This window comes from Rhinopithecus roxellana, chromosome 17 (assembly GCF_007565055.1).
Source record: "Rhinopithecus roxellana isolate Shanxi Qingling chromosome 17, ASM756505v1, whole genome shotgun sequence".
Taxonomy (NCBI): Eukaryota; Metazoa; Chordata; class Mammalia; order Primates; family Cercopithecidae; genus Rhinopithecus; species Rhinopithecus roxellana.
The window spans coordinates 2,031,497-2,048,729 of NC_044565.1; the positions used below are offsets into that span (position 1 = coordinate 2,031,497).

Below are 17,233 nucleotides of genomic sequence, written 5' to 3' on the forward strand. Positions count from 1 at the left end.
CTGAAAAGGTACCAACACATAAAAATGATAAGTACTCAAGTTGATGGAAATCTCAAATACCCTGACTTGATCATTACCCAGTCCATACAAGTAAAAAGTACTCACACAAATACAAAAATACTATGTATCAATAAAGAAAACCGAAAGGGCCATTCGCAAAGAAGATACACAAATGGTCATAAAGCATATGAGATGATGCTTAACCTCATTAGGAGTACAGTAAATGCACATAAAATCACTAATGACACTTTTTTTGTTGGTCATATTGACAAAAGTTTTAAAGACTGGTAACAGCCATCACTGGCAAATGTGTGAGGAAACAGCACTCTCTGATTGTTAGAGGTGGGAGTACAAATTGGCATAACTTTTCTAAAAGGCAAATTGGAAAAAGAAATCAAAATATAAAGGTGTAAACCCTCTGAACCAGTCATGAACATCTAGGAATTTATCTAAGGGGATAATCGGGCAAGTGTGCAAAGATGCACGCAGACTTGATGACAATACAAGTTGCCAGTTGGCTACCACCTATTCCCCACCTCCTCTTTCAAACAAAATCCCTGATTTAACAATGATCCAGTTAAAAGACTACATTTTCCAAGACTTCTTTGCAGCTAAGTGTTGCCAGAGAACTAAATGCTGGTCATTGAGCAACAATTGAAAATTTTCTGTGTAACTTCCAAGAAACCTTTTTCAAAAGGCAGCAGCTTATGCCTTTTGATTTCTTTCCTCTTTTGCTCCTTGGAATCCTTAAAAGATCCAGCAGCTGACTTAAAACTAAAGAGATAACTCTAGGAAAAGCAGCCTCACATCAGAAACAGGATAAAATACTGGATAGGATCTTAACCAATTCTTGATTGCCTTTCTCCACACTTCTATGCTTGAGAGAAATACGCTTCTACCTTATTTAAGCTACTTTTTTGGGGGATCTTTCTGTAACTGGCAGCGGATGCTAATCCCATGTTCTTTGCAACATAATCGATAGTGATTACAGGTTGGAAACAACTTAAATGACCATCTAAATGAGATTAGAAGACTTGCCGCCATTGAAAAAGATGATCTAGACCTGCCCTATGTAATACAATAGCCCTTTGGCCATGTGTAGCTAGTGAGCTCTTGAAATTAGTCCAAACTGAGAAGTGCTGTAAATGTAAAATACACACTGGATTTTGAACTTAATGTTAAAAAAGCAAAATGACTCAATATTTTAAAATATTGATTATATGTCAAAATAGTATTTTTGATATACTGGATAATATAAAATATATTATTAAAAATAATTCTACCTGTTTCTTTTTACTTTTTAAAAATGTATGTAATGAAAAATATGTGTTTGTTCTTTGTCACTGGTTCCCGGCACAGAGCTCCCAAAATCCTTGGAATTTCCTGAATGATAGAAGTATGTTTTCTTATTCATCAGGAGTCCCTTTCAGTCACTCCTGAGTTTATGCTAATGAGGTAACTCTAGGTGGGCACCTAAACAGCTTCAGGAAGGGGACAGGTTACCAGAAAAACCAACCCAGGTATTAGAGGTTAGAACTTTCAGCCCCACCCTCCAACCTTCGAAGAGGGGAGAGGAGCTGGAGACTGAGTTAATCACCAATTGCTAATTATTTAGCTAATACGACTAATGAAACCTCCAGAAAAACCCCTAAATGATGGGGTTCCAGGAGCTTCCAGGATGGTGAACACAGCGAGGTGCTGGGAAGGTAGAAGGCCCAGAGAGGGCATGCCGGCCACCCCCCACCAATACCTCACTCTATGGCTGTTCCTGAGTTGTATCCTTTATAATAAACTGGTAAATGCAAGGAAAGTGTTTTTTGAGTTCTGTGAATTATTCTAGTAAATTACTGAACCCCTGAGGTGAGGGTGTGGGAACTGGTGAATATATAGCCAGTCAGTCAGAAGTATGGGTGGTTCCTGGGACTTGTGACTGGCAACGGAAGTGGGCAGCAGTCTTGTGAGACTGAGCCTTTAACCTGTGGGAGTCTGTGCTAGCTCCAGGCATTAGCATCAGAATCGAATTGAATTGCTCACACTGGTTGGTGTAGAAGAACTGATGTAGTAACACATATATGGTGTCAGAGAAAAACTACATACTTGGTTTAAGAAGTGGTGTCAGCAAAAAGATACCTCAATGTGGCTACTGAAAAATTTAAATTACACGTGTGGTTTGCATCATAATTTTATTGGACAGTGCTGATCCAGACAGAAATCTACATATCTTGGCACAGAAAATGACCATGTTATTTTATGAAACAAGAAAATATAAGCTACGAACACATGTGTATAGTATGTTCACATTTTAGTAAGGGGATCATATATTTGTGGAAGTTAACACAAAGTTAACTGTGGTTATGTTTCACAATAAACAATAGAGACCTAGTATTTGATATGATCAGCATTAATCCACAAAGCATCCCCTCACTGTGAGATCACGCTCCAGGGCTCAAATGCCTAAGAGCACTTCACAGGTCCCCAGGACCTTCACAGGTCCCCAGGACCATTAATACACGATGTTTTTCCCAGGTCCTGTCCCTCCAAAATTAAAGCAAATTCTATATCTCAAGTCATTCACTAGTCAACTGACAAAAGAACACAGCTAAATGTTTTATTAAAAGTGAAAAAAAAAAGTCTTAGAAAAGGAAAGCATAAACCAAGACTAACCTCTAGGTAGGTTCTGGGAACGAGACCTTCATTTCCTTTGGCATCCTTAGCTATCCACCAACCATCAGGTTTTTTTTCAATTACAAGGAGAATTTCCCCTTTCTTAAAGCAAAACAAAACATTTTAAATAAAATTCAATAATCATGAGTCTACATCAATACCAATGATTCAAAATAAGTGCTGAAAAAAAGGCAAAATTTTTTTAATCCAATATTTATCAAAAGCTTCCCTATCACCCAACCCCTATGTATTCTGCCTAACTCACCTAAAACCATAAATGTGACATCATTTAATGGATCATTCCTTTTGGTTACCTATCATACACTCGAACCATTTATGCAAATGGAAACCATTTTTCACTATCATTTTTAAGGTCCCAAACTTACTCCAAAAGTTCGATTACTGTGTAAGATTTTTTTTTTTTTTTTTTTTTTTTTTTTTTTTGAGACAGAGTCTCGCTCTGTCGCCCAGGCTGGAGTGCAGTGGCCAGATCTCAGCTCACTGCAAGCTCCGCCTCCCGGGTTTACGCCATTCTCCTGCCTCAGCCTCCTGAGTAGCTGGGACTACAGGTGCCCGCCACCTCGCCCGGCTAGTTTTTTGTATTTTTTTTTTAGTAGAGACGGGGTTTCACTGGGTTAGCCAGGATGGTCTCGCTCTCCTGACCTCGTGATCCGCCCGTCTCAGCCTCCCAAAGTGCTGGGATTACAGGCTTGAGCCAACGCACCCAGCCCTGTAAGATATTTTTTAATGTTGTAATATCTCTGGAAAAGTGTCTTTCAGAAGCAGCATATACATTCCCAAAGAAAATCAATTCCATTAAAGTTAAACCCTATATGTGAGCAAAAATAGTATTTACTGAATGCAATTACCCACTTAATTCACCAGATATGTTTTGAATAACACTCGCTCATTTATAAAAATAAAATATCTCTGAAGACAAAAGCATTTCCACCCCTGAGGACACTACAAAAGCAAACACTTTCTTGAAATATACATTATTGTCTAATATTGATGCCATTTTCCAGAAGAATTTTTTAAAAATCAATAAATTAAACCATATAATTATTTACATAATATTCTTATGTGTTTTATTATTAATCAGTTACTAAACTTTGAAGTTTAATATAAGAACCAAAATTCATATATTCACTTAAATTTCTTTGACTCATCTCTCTAGCAAAAAACACAGGCTGAAAATCACAACTTTATTGTTCTGTCCCACCTGCCACTTATTTATGCCCAGGCCAAGCGAGTATGGACGCAAGCCCCTCTCCTATCTAAGCTAACAGGAAAGACTGCTACAAAACGGCAGGAAGTGCTCCCTTCTACCTCCACTTATGGACATTGCCTAACTCACTTGAATGAATTTATACATGTAACATTCAACAACAAATTATAAAATTTTACCCCTAAGTAAGGAATTCTCAACATTAAAGCCACTTTCAAAAACCTATTTAGAGGAGGTAACTTTAGTAACACAATCTCATATTACTACTGCTTGTAAATCATAATTATTACTTATTTAAATAGAACGTTAAAAAACTTCACTTTAAGAATCTGTAATACAGGTGTACAGGCAGAGTTTTCTTATTCTGTTCGGTATGGACATTGATCCTTAGGTTAGGTTTCAGTTTTATTCTACCTACCTTAAATGTAAGATCTCCAGCTTGCTGAGCAGTGAAATCTCCAACAGCGATGTATTCTTCACTGGTTGACTGTTTGTGATATTCATTTTCCTCTTTCTCTTCCTCTTCCTCCTCTGCATCTTCTTCCTCCTCACCACTGTCTTCACTTTCTTCACTTTCACTTTCTTCCTCTTGTTCAGTAGGTGCCTCAACTCTACAAAAAGTGTTTCTGAGTAGGACTACTTGAAATAATATATGAGAATAGACCAGCTATGAGCATTAATCCTAAGTGTACATGAATATCCCATATTTTGAGCTGGCAAATAAAAGAAATAAGGGAAAATACAATGAACAGTTTCTACCACCTAGCTAAGAAGGTGTGCCTGGAGAGACTGAGGCAGAGAGGGAGCTGAGTCAGGTATGTGAGATGGCAGGGCATCACTGGACTTGAGGCCAGGAGACTCGAATTCAAGTCTTGGATTCATCCATTAAGCAAATGCTGTTCAAGCATTATTATGAAGTACTTAGAGCACAGGCTCTGCTAAATTTAAATTCTGGCTCTATTCCCTCTTTGCTGGATGACCTTGAGTAGGCTTCTTTTAAGCTCTTCATTTCTCATTGGTAAAGTGGAGATAATAATCAAACCTGCCTCCTAAGGTTGTCATGAGGATTAAGATGAGTTACTACTTGCAAACTGTTTAGAACAGTGCTTGCCCATAGTAAGCTTTCCATAAAAGTCAGTTATGATGATGACACTGATGCTGTAGGTCAATTTCTGTGTCAGAGAGACACACAGTGGACACAAAGGTAAACCAGACATGATTCTCCATCCTCAAGGAGCTTGCAATGAGACAATCTAGAAAATGGAGAATTATAAAATAGTGTAATAGGTACTAGAGTAGAGGTATACACAGGATACTAAGAAATCAATCACACAAGAGGGACACCTAACCCAGGCTGCATGAATGGGAATCAGAAAAGGCTTTAATTAGGTCTTGGGAGATGATATGGAATTAATCAGGTAAAATGGGAGTAGAAAGGAAGGACAGGGAGAGTAGAAAGGAGACTTGAGATTAGGAAATGTCAAGTAGCTCATGAATGGTAGGGCAAGGCTTGAGGAAAATGAGTGAGAGTTGAGGCTGAAAAGAAGTATGCAGAATGTAGCCCAGGTGAGCTTTACCTTTAAGGTCGTCCCTAAAAATGAGGAGCGGAAGGACATGATATGATTCCCACTTTAGAAAGGAGACAAAGCTACAATGTGGGGAACAGATTAGAAGAAGGGCTAAAGGTGAGGGTGGTTGTTGAAAGTAAGAAGTGACAACACCATGAACTAAGAAAACAGCATAGGGATGAAGAGAAAGGAGGTGAATAGGAGGGTGAGGAAGAGAGAAATGCCAAAATAACGTTAGCTTGGGCACGTCACTAAATCTTTCTGACTTTTATTTATTCACTCAACGTTCAGCAAAGTTTAAATTTTGGGGGGCACCTACTGTGTGACAGACACTACGAGCTTGAGCTATAACAATGAACAAAACCAAGATCTTTGCCCTCCTAAAGCTTACATCAGAGAAGCTTGTCTTTAAAATGGGAAAACAATACTTAGACTAATGCAAATGAACATTTTTAACCATAAAACTAGTCAAATACAAGATTTGCTCTGGAATAAAAAGGAATATTAGCTTAACTTTGTTTAAAATAATGGTAGGACACTCTCATACCACAGTGATCTAAAACATAAACAGGGATGTAACAACCATTTTTATACCACAAGAATAAAAAAATCCATAAAATGTCATATTGATTTTCAATGTGTCGCTTTCCTTCTTTAGGAGTTATTTTATACATATTTTATATGGGTCAATTATTCCAAAATGTTGCCAAAAATAATGTGAACTTGATACGTTTTTTCTCCTTCATTAATGTAGTGCATTTCAATGATTGATTTTTTAATGTTAAGTCAACCTTACATTCTGGAACAAGTTCCACTTGGTCATGATTCCCTTTTGAAATGCCTCTAGATTTTACTTGCGAATATTTTATACTGAGTTTGTGCATCTGTTCATGAGGGCCTTGTAATTTTTTTCTAGTGTTCTTGTCAGGTTTTGATATCTGTGTTATTGAAAGTTTTATACAATGATTTGAAAGTGTTTCTTCTTTGTCTGTTCTCTTGAATGATTTTGTAATATTGGCACTATTTCTTTCTTAAATGTTTACGATAAATTCACCAGTAAAGCTACCTGAAAGTTTAATCTGTGGAAAGGCTTTTAATTACAGATTCAACTTCTTTAGTAGATATTTTAGTAGAACTGTTAAGATTGTCTATTCGTCTTGTGTCAATTTTAGTACATTTTCTTTTTAAAGAAACTGATTTTATCTAAATTTAAAACTTATTCACATAAGTTGTTCATAGTATCTTCATAGTATCTTTTTAATGCTTGTAGAATCTGTATTGATTTGTTTTTTTCTCTTTCTCTTTTCTTGATCAGTAATGCCAGCAGTTTATCTATTTAATTAATTTTCCAAGAACCAGTTTGGCTTTGTTGATATTGCCTACTGTAGGTCTGTTTATTGTTCACTGTTTCCTGCTTTTATTTTTATTATTTCCATCCTTTTGCTTTCCTTGGGTTTGTTGTCCTTTTTCTGGCTTCTAAAGTTGGATGTTTTAGTAATTGATTTTCAACTTTTTTTCCAAACTATACCTTTAAAGATATAAATTTCTGACCAGGTGCGGTGGCTCACACCTGCAATCCCAGAACTTTGGGAGGCGAGGTGGCAGGATTGCACGAGCCCATGAGTTCAAGACCAGCCTGAGCAATATAGTGAGACCTTGCCTCTACAAAAAATTTAAAAAATTAGCCAAGTATGGTGGCACACACCTGTAGTCTCAGCTACTCGGGGAGGCGGAGGTGGAGAGGATCACTAGAGCCTGGGAGGTAGATGTTGCAGTGAGCCGAGATTGCACCACTATACTCCAGTCTGGGTAACAGAGACCCTGTCTCCAAAACAAACAAACAAAAGATAGAATTTTTCCCTCTAAGCACTATGCTGCTTGCAACCCACAGTGATTTTATTATCATTCCAAATATTTTCTAATTGCCACTGTTATATTTTCTTCGAATCACGGTTTATATGGAAGTGTGTGACAATCTGCAAACATGTAGTAATTTTTCTTTTTTTTTTTTTGAGATAGTGTCTCATTCTGTTGCCAGGCTGGAGTGCAGTGCTGCGATCTTGGCTCACTGCAATCTCTGCCTCCCGGGTTCAAGCAATTCTCCTGCCTCAGCCTCCCGAATAGCTGGGACTACAGGTGTGCGCCACCACACCCAGCTCATTTTTGTACTTTTAGTAGAGATGGGATTTCACCATGTTGGCCAGATGGTCTCTATCTGTTGACCTCATGATCCACCTGCCTTGGCCTCCCGAAGTGCTGGGATTACAGGCATGAGCCACTGCACCCGGCCACATGTAGTCATTTTGAATTATTTTTCTGTCATTGGGTTTTAATGTCATTCCAAGTCATCAAAGAAAAAATATATATATATATATATATATATATATACACACACACACACATATACACACACTACATAATTTCAAACTTTTGAAATTTGGTGACAATTACTTTATGTCCAATATGGTTCATTTTGGTTTATGTTACAGTTGCACTGAAAAGAGTATGTATTTACATAATACCTACTTGGGTGCTGTGTTCTACACATATATAGTCATGTGCTGCACAACAATGTTTCAGTCAACAATGGGCCACATATACAATGATGGTCCCATAAATCTAATACCATATTTTTACTGTACATTTCCTATTTTTGGATATGTTTAGATACACAGATATTTACAGCATTGTGTTACAATTTAATTGCCTACAGTATTCAGCACAGTAACATGCTGTACAGGTTTGCAGCCTAGGAGCAATAGGCTATACTATATAACCCAAGTGGATGGTAACCTATACCTTCTAGGTTTGTGCAAGTACATTCTATGATGTCTGTACAATGATGAAATCACTTAATGACTCATTTCTCAGAACATATCCCTATAATTAAGAAAGGCTTCACTATACATGTAAGATCAAGATGATTAAGGATTGTGAATTATCTAGCTCTGTTTAGTTCTGGCAACTTTTGCTTTATACATTTGAACCCATGTTACTAAATGCATACACATTTAGGAAGATTTTTTTTCCGAATGAATCGACCCTTTCTTTTATCATTATGAAATGTCCTTTCTTAAATAGCAAATTCCTTTTAGCCTTAAATATCTGATATTATTGTAACCATATCACCCTTGTTTTGGTTATAGAACAAAGAATATCTTTGTTATAGAACATGGAATATCTCCTTCCAGTTCTTTACTTTCAATCTCTCTATAATGGTATACTAAAGTGTATCTCTTCTAAATAGCATATATATAGGTTAAAAAAAATTCAATCTGACAATCTTTGTTGTAACTGAAGTGTTACTCCATTTATATTTAATGTAACTATCCAAATGGCTGCATTGAAACCACGTTAGTATTTGGTTTCTATTTATCTCATCTGTTTTTTTTTTATTTCTCCTTTCTTGCCTTTTTTGGGTTAATCAAATCACTTTCAGAATTCCATTTTATTGTGTTGTTTTACTAACTACACTCTTCTTTGTATTATTTTGTTACTGATTGTTTTAGGTATTACAATATGCATCCCTAACTTATCAGTCTAATTGAAATATCACATTTCACCAAAGATAAAACAACTTTAAGATAAATAATATAATTCCATTGACCTGCCAGCCTTTGTGCTATGCTGTGCTACTGTCACATTTTCCTTCTACATATAGTCAGTCCTTGTAACATGCAGATTCTGTATTTGTGAATTCATTGGCTCACTAAACTTTATTTGTAAACTCCCAAATAACATTTGCAGTGCTTTTGTGGTCATTTGTGGACATACACAAAGCGGCAAAAAAACTGAGTTGTCTGACATACAGATTCCCAACTGAAGTCGAACATGGTGACACCTGCCTTTTTTTTTTCAGCTCTCATACAGGAAAGTATCCTTTTTTGCAGTCTCTGTAGTGCCACACGTTTTGCACTTTTGTGGTGGTTTTCTTTCTCTTTCTTTCTTTTTCTTTCTTTCTTTCTTTCTTTCTTTCTTTCTTTCTTTCTTTCTTTCTTTCTTTCTTTCTTTCTTTCTTTCCTTCTTTCCTTCTTTCTTTCTTTCTCTTTCTTTCTCTCTCTCCTTCTCTCTTTCTCTTTCTTTCTTTCTCTCTTGTGTGTGATTTTGTTGTTTAACATGGCTCCAAAACATAGCGCTGAATAGCCGTGCGGTATTCCTAAGCACAAGAAGGCTATAATGTACCTTCTGGAGAAAATAAGTGTGTTAGATAAGACTTGTTCATGCATGAGTGACAGTGCCATTGGTGTAAATTCAATGTTAATGAATCAATAAAATATATGAAATAAGATGTCTTTAAACAGTAACACAAGGTTGTATGTTACTCAGTTGACAAAAACATTGTGACCAGAGGCTCACAGGAGTCTTAAGTCTGTATTTTCCCAGGAGGAATGGTTTAGTATTTACTAATCAAGTGTTCACGGCAACTTTACACAACATAGCTACTGCAAATAATGAGAATCGACTGGATATTTTAAATCCCCAAATATATCTTCTGCTTTACATAATCGAGTGTCTTTTAAAGGCATGTAGAAAAGAAAAAAACAGGCTTTTATATATACCTACATACCCATCTTCTTCAATCCTTTTTGAAGATCCAAATTTCCATATGGGTTCATTGTCTGCTAGCTGGAAGAACTTCCTTCAACATTTCTTATACTTCAGATCAGTTGACAAATTTTCTCAGCTTTTGTTTGCCTGAAAATGTCTTTATTTCACTTTAAGTTTTTATACTTTTGCTGGATACAGAATTCTGAGTTGATAGTTTCTTCTTTCAATGTTTTCAAGATGTTACTGCATTGTTTTCTGACCTGTATTTTTTCTCATAAGATGTCAACTCTGATTCTGTCATTTGTCTCTAAATGTTTCCTTTTTTCCCTTGGCAGGTTTTAAGATTTTCTATTTATCGTTGGTTTTTCAGTAGTCTGGCTATGAGGTACCTGTGTGTGGGTTTCGTTATATTGATTCTGTTTGGGGTTCCCTGAGATTCTTGGATCAGTGGATTGATATCTCTCTTAGATCATAATTTTAAAATGTTTTCAGTCACTATCTCTTTAAATATTTCTTGTGCTTCATTGAGACTTGAATTACAAACCTGTTATAACTTTTAAGTGTCTCACCTCTCTCTTACATTCTGTTTTGTCCTTTGCATTTTTATTTTTGTGTATCAGTTTGAAAAAGTTTTAAGCTGTCTTTGGGTTCACTGATCCCTTCCTTCTTCTGTTGTATCCAATCTTCTGTTAAACCACCCAGCAAACTTATTTCATATATTGTATTTTTTTAGCTCCAGAATTTTCATTTGGTCTTGATTAGTTTCCATTTATCTGCTTAAGATTCCACTCTATTCATCTTATCTATCTTTTCCTATAAATTATTTAACATATTAAAAATTGCTGTTTTATGGTTCTTATTTGCTAATTCTCACATCTCTGAGCTACTGATTATTTATTCTCTTGATTTTAATACATTTCCCAGATTTTTGAGTCTATACATTGAGTCAGATTTTGGAAGTTCTCAGCCATTAGTTTATCAATTGTATTTTTTAGTTATAGAATGTTCATTTGATTTTTCTCTACTTGAATTCTCTTAAAATACACCCATTTCCCATATCATTCATCTTTTCTTCTATTTTCTTTACTGCATTAATCATATTATTTAGAGGTCCTTGTCAACTAACTCTGTATCTCGATCATATCTGGGTCTGTTTTTATTGACCATCTTATCACTTGTCACTTATTGATCATGTATTTTCCCCTGCTTTTTTTGCATTTCTAATTTTTTTATTACTGGTTACTGTGATGGACACATTACAAGATACACTTACAGACTTTGGATTATGTTAGATTCCTCTAAGAAATTTTAAATTCATTTAATGTTACACAGTTAAATTATCTTGTTCCTGATAAGGTCTGCTTTTAGGCTCCTTCACAGAAGACCTACTTCAGCTTTGTCTTTATTCCTAGATCATGGTTGTTACTCTCAGGGTGTTTTCTTTACTCCTAAGGCCTGGGCCTTCTGTGATCTCTATCTAATGCCTGAAGCCTTTCCCAAGTCTCTTTACTAGAGCTAGGTACAAACTCCAATGTTTTTTCAGGACCATATGATTTCCAGAATCCATTAAACTCTCAGTCTCCCAGCAGGTACTTTCCGCCAGGCCTCGCAGGCATCATGCCCTTAGACAGCACAGGAGACCTTTCAGATTGCTGGAGTTGTTTCTCTGCAGTTCCCTCCTCTCTATGGCACCTTGCTCCACAACTCCCAGTGAACTGGGCAGCTCCAAAGTGTGATCTCTGTCTCCTCAGTCGAGTAAGACTACTATTCCCTGCTTGGAATCTACCTTCCTCCACCACAGCCCATAAATTATTCCCAGGGAAAAAGTCTAGGTGAACGTAGGATTCGCTTCATGTGTCTCCGTATATCAAGAATATCAACCCTGCTTGGTAGAGGCTCAATGGCTTCAAACCAATACTTTGTATATTTTATATTTATAGTCATTTATGGTGGGAAAGTAAGTCCAATACCAACTACTCTGCCATTCTCAGTACTAAGAATCGGTGGAAATTCTAGATCCTCGTATCTACCACCTTCAGCATTTTTTCCCCAGGTACAGTATAAAGGTTGGAGAACAACACTGAAAGAGTCTGAATAACTGGTTTTTTTCTTTTGCTTCCCACAAATTGGGTTTGTTCATACAGGTTGGTATTCCTAATCTGAAAATCCAAAATCCAAAAGACTCCCAAATCTGAAACTTTTGGAGCGTCAAAATAACACTCAAAGGAAATGCTGATTGGAGCCTTTCAAAATGTAGATTTCCAGATTAGGGATGCTCAATCAATAAGTACAATGCAAGTATTCCAAAATCCAAAACAATCCAAAATTAAAGATACTTCTGATCCCAAGCATTTCCGATAAGGAATACTCAACTTGTATATGTAAGTCTTCTTTACAACTTTTAGAAGCTATTATTAACATACACTCTGGCAGAAAAACAATGCATGCCCCTGCTTCAATTTTTTTTTTTTTTTTAATAGAGACAGTGTCTTACTCCGTTGCCTAGGCTGGAGTGCACTGAAGTGATCATAGCTCACTGCAGCCTGGAACTTCTGGGCTCAAGCAATCCTCCTTGCCTCAGCCTTCCAAGTAGCTGGGACTATAGGTACGTGCCACCAAGCATGACTAATTTGGGGTTTTTTGTAGAGATGGGGTCCACTATATTGTCCAGGCTGGTCCTGAAGTCCTGGCCTCAAGTGATCCTCCTGTCTCAGCCTTCCAAAATGCTGGGATTACAGGTATGAGCCACCACACTCAGTCTTTGCTTCAAATTTTTAAAGAATGTTTATGAAAGGGAGAACAATGCAAGTAGACATTCCAAATCATTTCCCTTTTACACATCAACATTGACATTAAATATATCATCTTTATTTTCTAACATTTGTTCATTTAGTTTTTCAGATCTCTGTTTTATTTCCTTAACTAAATTATAAATTGCCTGAGGGCAGAGACTATGACTTACACTTCTTTCTATCTCTCATGGGATCTAACACCTTCTATTATAGACAATAAATAAATGTTGACTGATTCTATTGTTAGTGTCATTTGTTTACATCTCTACTGTTATATGTCTTTGAGTTAAACATTAAAGCTATTGGTGACATATCTTAAAAAAGAAAAAAGAAAGATAGAAAGGAAGCATACTCGGTTATATTTTTTCTACTTATTGTCACAGCAAGGCCCTGCAGTTGTTGGGTAAGCTTGTCCAAAAGAGTATGCTCCTCTTCTTTTCTCTGGTTATAGTTTGCAACAGGTGCAGATTCATCAGCCTATGAGAGAATATAGGTCAGTTTCACTGAAAAATTAATTGCAATTTCCTAATTTCAAAAGAACAACAAAAAATTCCAATAAGTGCTATAAAAACAAGTAAATATCAGTGTGACATTACACCTATCTTAGGGAAATAAATTAGATTTAAAAGAAACAGGCGATTGTGTTGGAATGCAAACCAAATGAAAAAATAAAATTATACCACTTGTTTTAGGTTTTTGTTTTATTTTCTTGCTAAGTGTTATAGACCTTCCATAGTCAGTAAGAGATATGTTCTGACAGAAGACTGGCTTTAGGGTCAATAAGACAGCACCAATCCCAAGTTCTGCCACTTATTGACAGAAGAGGCATGGCTGCTTCACCACTGAGAGCTTCAATTTCCTCACCTGTAAAACAGGAATAATTAGGTTTTCAAACAGCCTAAGTTGAAAAGTTTTGTGCCACTAGAGAAATCTGGATGAGCTCTTCAGTGACCACATATCTCAGATGCAATAAAGGGAAGTAATATACAGCTGGAGAGCTGACTTTCAGGTGCCTTCTACTTTAAAAGCTCCATTAGTCTCCGGACCTGGACATGTAGGGGTAGCCAAGGCTCATGCAAAGAAAAAAAAAAATCCTGAAGGGATTGTCAAGGTTAAATTCCTGTTCCTCCTATTTTTGCAGAGACATTGATATCAGAGTTGCCATTTGATACAAGAAGCTTCTTTACCACTTACCCTCAGGGCCAGACTATGCATTATTTCCCCATGAAGAAATTAAAATAATAACAATTCTAAAATGTAAAACAAACAACTCACAAAATGCAAAAATAAAAATAGTTCCTTCCAGGATTGTCTGAATCCTTAATAGCAGGTGAGTTCATCAAAGCTGAACATTCTTCGGTAGTTGGAGCCTTGGATTTTGCTTTGCTCCCAAGCACAGACTTAGCAACCCTGTTTGGCAAGCCAGCACTGGCTGCAGTTAGACTACACTGCTAATGTAAACCCAGGAACCTACCAGTTTGAATTAACTCCCACTGAATAAAAATACTTGTATAAGAAGAGATGTTTTAATACTATGATTAACCTCAATACTTACTTTGCTTAATTTTTGAAGAGCATTTTTATTTTCATCTATTGCCTGCTTTAACTGGATACATCTAAATTTAAAAAAAAAAAAAAAGAAAATATATTGATTTTTCTATTGTCAGAACCAGAAAGCTATTTTATAAAATAATTCAGTCGTTGAGCAGGCAATGCAATTAGCCACTGTATGAACAATGCTACAAAACTGACATATAAACGCTTTTCCACCTATGAGCTCAGATGATCCTCATAGCCAAGCTGTAACACACACAGACATGATAACCAAGCTTCAGAAACCTTCAGTGTCTCTGGGCATCAGTTTCCTCTCTCTAAAATAAGGAAGAACGCTGGACTTTAAAATGCTTCTCCAGCTCTACAACTCCATAAACCTAGGAACTAGCCTCAGAGACAAAACTAAAGTTTATTGTGTGCCAACCATGTTAAGCAGTTTACAAGCATTACCTCATTTAAGCCTCATAACAACCCTCACTCCACTTAAAGAAAGTGAAGTTCTAAAAAGTGTCCAAGTCCACATAGCTGCTCAACGGTACAGCAACAATATGAAGGCAGCTTAGGATTCCACAGTTGGCCTATTGGAGGCCACTACAGCACATGCCTGCTTTGAGCTTGGCTTGTCCAGACAGGTCCAGAGTTTTATTTATCCTATAGATGCTTCAATTCAGCATTAAGTCTTAGATACCCAAATGAAAAGTACAAAAAATGACCAAATATGGGCTATGAGCTATAGCTCATGATATTTTTTTAAAATCAAATGCTTTACCAAACAATAACCTACAAAAGTCACCTTTTTATGCCGTTAGAGTCTTTTTTTTTTTTTTTTTTTTTTTTTGCTTATAGATGTGAGTGAAATGAAATAAGCGTGAAAAAGGGAATAACAACGTTGATCCAAGATGGTCGATTAGAAGCAGCTGTGGTCTGTGGCACTCACTGAGAGGAATGAAGAGAGGCAAGTGAATTCAGCACCTTCAACTGAAATATCCAGGTCCTCACATTGGGACTGACAGGGCAAACAACTTGACCCATGAGACTGCAGAAAAGCCAGGGAAGAAGGGGAACAACAGCCAACCCGGGAGTGGCATGGTGCCAAAGGAACCCCCATCCCCAACCAAGGGAAGCAGTACTCACTGTGCAACCCTGCCCAGAAAACCATGCTTCTCCCACGGATCTCTGCAACCCACAGATCAGGAGATCTCCTGAGTTCATGCCACCAGGGCCTTGGGTCCAATACACAGAACTATATGGTATCTTGGCAGAGCCGCTGCTCAGGCACACACAGTGACCCAGGAATTTTACATATTCTGGCCCCAGGATCCCCAGCAAGGGGGGATATCCATCTGTATATATCCCTAGAAAGGGAGCTGAATCTAGGGAGCCAAGCAGCACTGTTCCAAGGGCCCCACTTCCATGGCCCCCACTTCCATGGCAACTCACAAGTTAAGACCCACTGGCTTGGAATTCCAGCCAGCCAACCAAAGCAGTCTGGAATCTGTCTGAGGCAGTTCCGAGTTACCAGGGGCAGGGGTGGCTGCCATCTCTGTGGTTCAGTAGACTTAGCCATTCTAGCCTGCTGGCTTTGGAGAATACAAATGGTCTGGACAAGAAAGAGTCCCCTCTAACGCATCACATGTGCTCTACCAAAAAGCAGCCAGACTGCTTCTTTAAGTGGGTCTGTAATCCCATTCCACCTGACTGGGTGAGACCTCCCAAAAGGGGATTCCAGCCACCTCATACAAAGTGCGTTTGGGCTGGCAACAAGTCAGTACTCTCCTGGGACAGAGCTTCCAGAGGAAGGAGCTGGCTGCCAGATTTGCTGTTTTGCAGCCTTCACTGGTGATACTTCCAGGTAGGGGAAAAACCGAGGCAATTAGGGTCTGGATTACAGCAAACCACAGCAGCACTACAGTAGAGTGTCCTGTTAAAGGAAAAACAAACAAACAAACAGAAAACAACAACAACATCAACAATAAAAACCGAACAAAAATCCTAAAGGTCAGCAACCTCAAAGATCAAAGGCAAATAAGCCCATAAAGATGAGAAAGAATCAACACAAAACGCTGAAAACTCAAAAAGCCAGAGTGCCTCTTCTGCTCCAAATGACCACAACCCCACTCCAGCAAGGGCACAGAAGTGGGTTGATGCTGAGATGGCTGAACTTACAGAAGGAGGCTTCAGAAAGTGGGTAATAAAAAACTCCATTGAGCTAAAGGAGCATGTTGAAACCCACTGCAAAGAAGCTAAGAGTCATGATAAAACAATACAGGAGCTGATAGCCAGAACAGCCAATTAAGAGAGGAACATAACTGACCTGATGGAGATGAAAAACACAAGAACTTTATAATGCAATCACAAGTATCAACAGCAGAATAGACAAGGCAGAGGAAAGAATCTCAGAGCTTGAAGATTATCTTTCTGAATTAAGACAGGCAGACAAGAATAGGGAAAAAAGAATGAATGGGATTATGTATAGAGACCAAACCTATGACTGATTGGGGTACCTAAAAAAGACAGGAAGAATGGAACCAAGTTGAAGAACATAACTCTCCCAACCTAGCAAAACAAACCAACATTCAAATTCAGGAAATCCAGTGAACCCCAGTAAGGTACTTCATGAGAAGATCAACCCCAACACACATAATCATCAGATTCTCCAAGGTCAAAATGAAAAAAAAAGAAAGTTAAAGGCAGTCAGAGAGAAAGGCCAGGTCACCTACAAAGGGAAGCTCATCAGACTAACAGCACACCTCTCAGCGGAAACCCAAACCCTACAAGCCAGCAGAGATCAGGGACCAATATTCATCATTCTTAAAGAAAAGAAATTTCCAACCCAGAATTTCATATCCGGCCAAACTAAGCTTCATACATGAAGGAGA

The 17,233-nt window shown here is 37.6% G+C and overlaps 1 protein-coding gene across 3 annotated transcripts in view; it reads right to left on the minus strand.

Moving 5' to 3' along the window:
• NPHP1 (nephrocystin 1) overlaps positions 1 to 17,233 on the minus strand; it is a 70,176-nt gene that overhangs the window by 39,531 nt on the left and 13,412 nt on the right. For all 3 annotated transcript variants that reach the window (XM_010353233.2, XM_010353232.2, XM_030921657.1), the window contains exons 3-6: positions 14,356 to 14,416; positions 13,153 to 13,277; positions 4,311 to 4,503; positions 2,665 to 2,766 (exon numbers count right to left, since the gene is read on the minus strand). In XM_010353233.2, the coding sequence (XP_010351535.1) occupies positions 2,665 to 2,766; positions 4,311 to 4,503; positions 13,153 to 13,277; positions 14,356 to 14,416 (481 nt within the window). The remainder of the gene's footprint in view (positions 1 to 2,664; positions 2,767 to 4,310; positions 4,504 to 13,152; positions 13,278 to 14,355; positions 14,417 to 17,233) is intronic.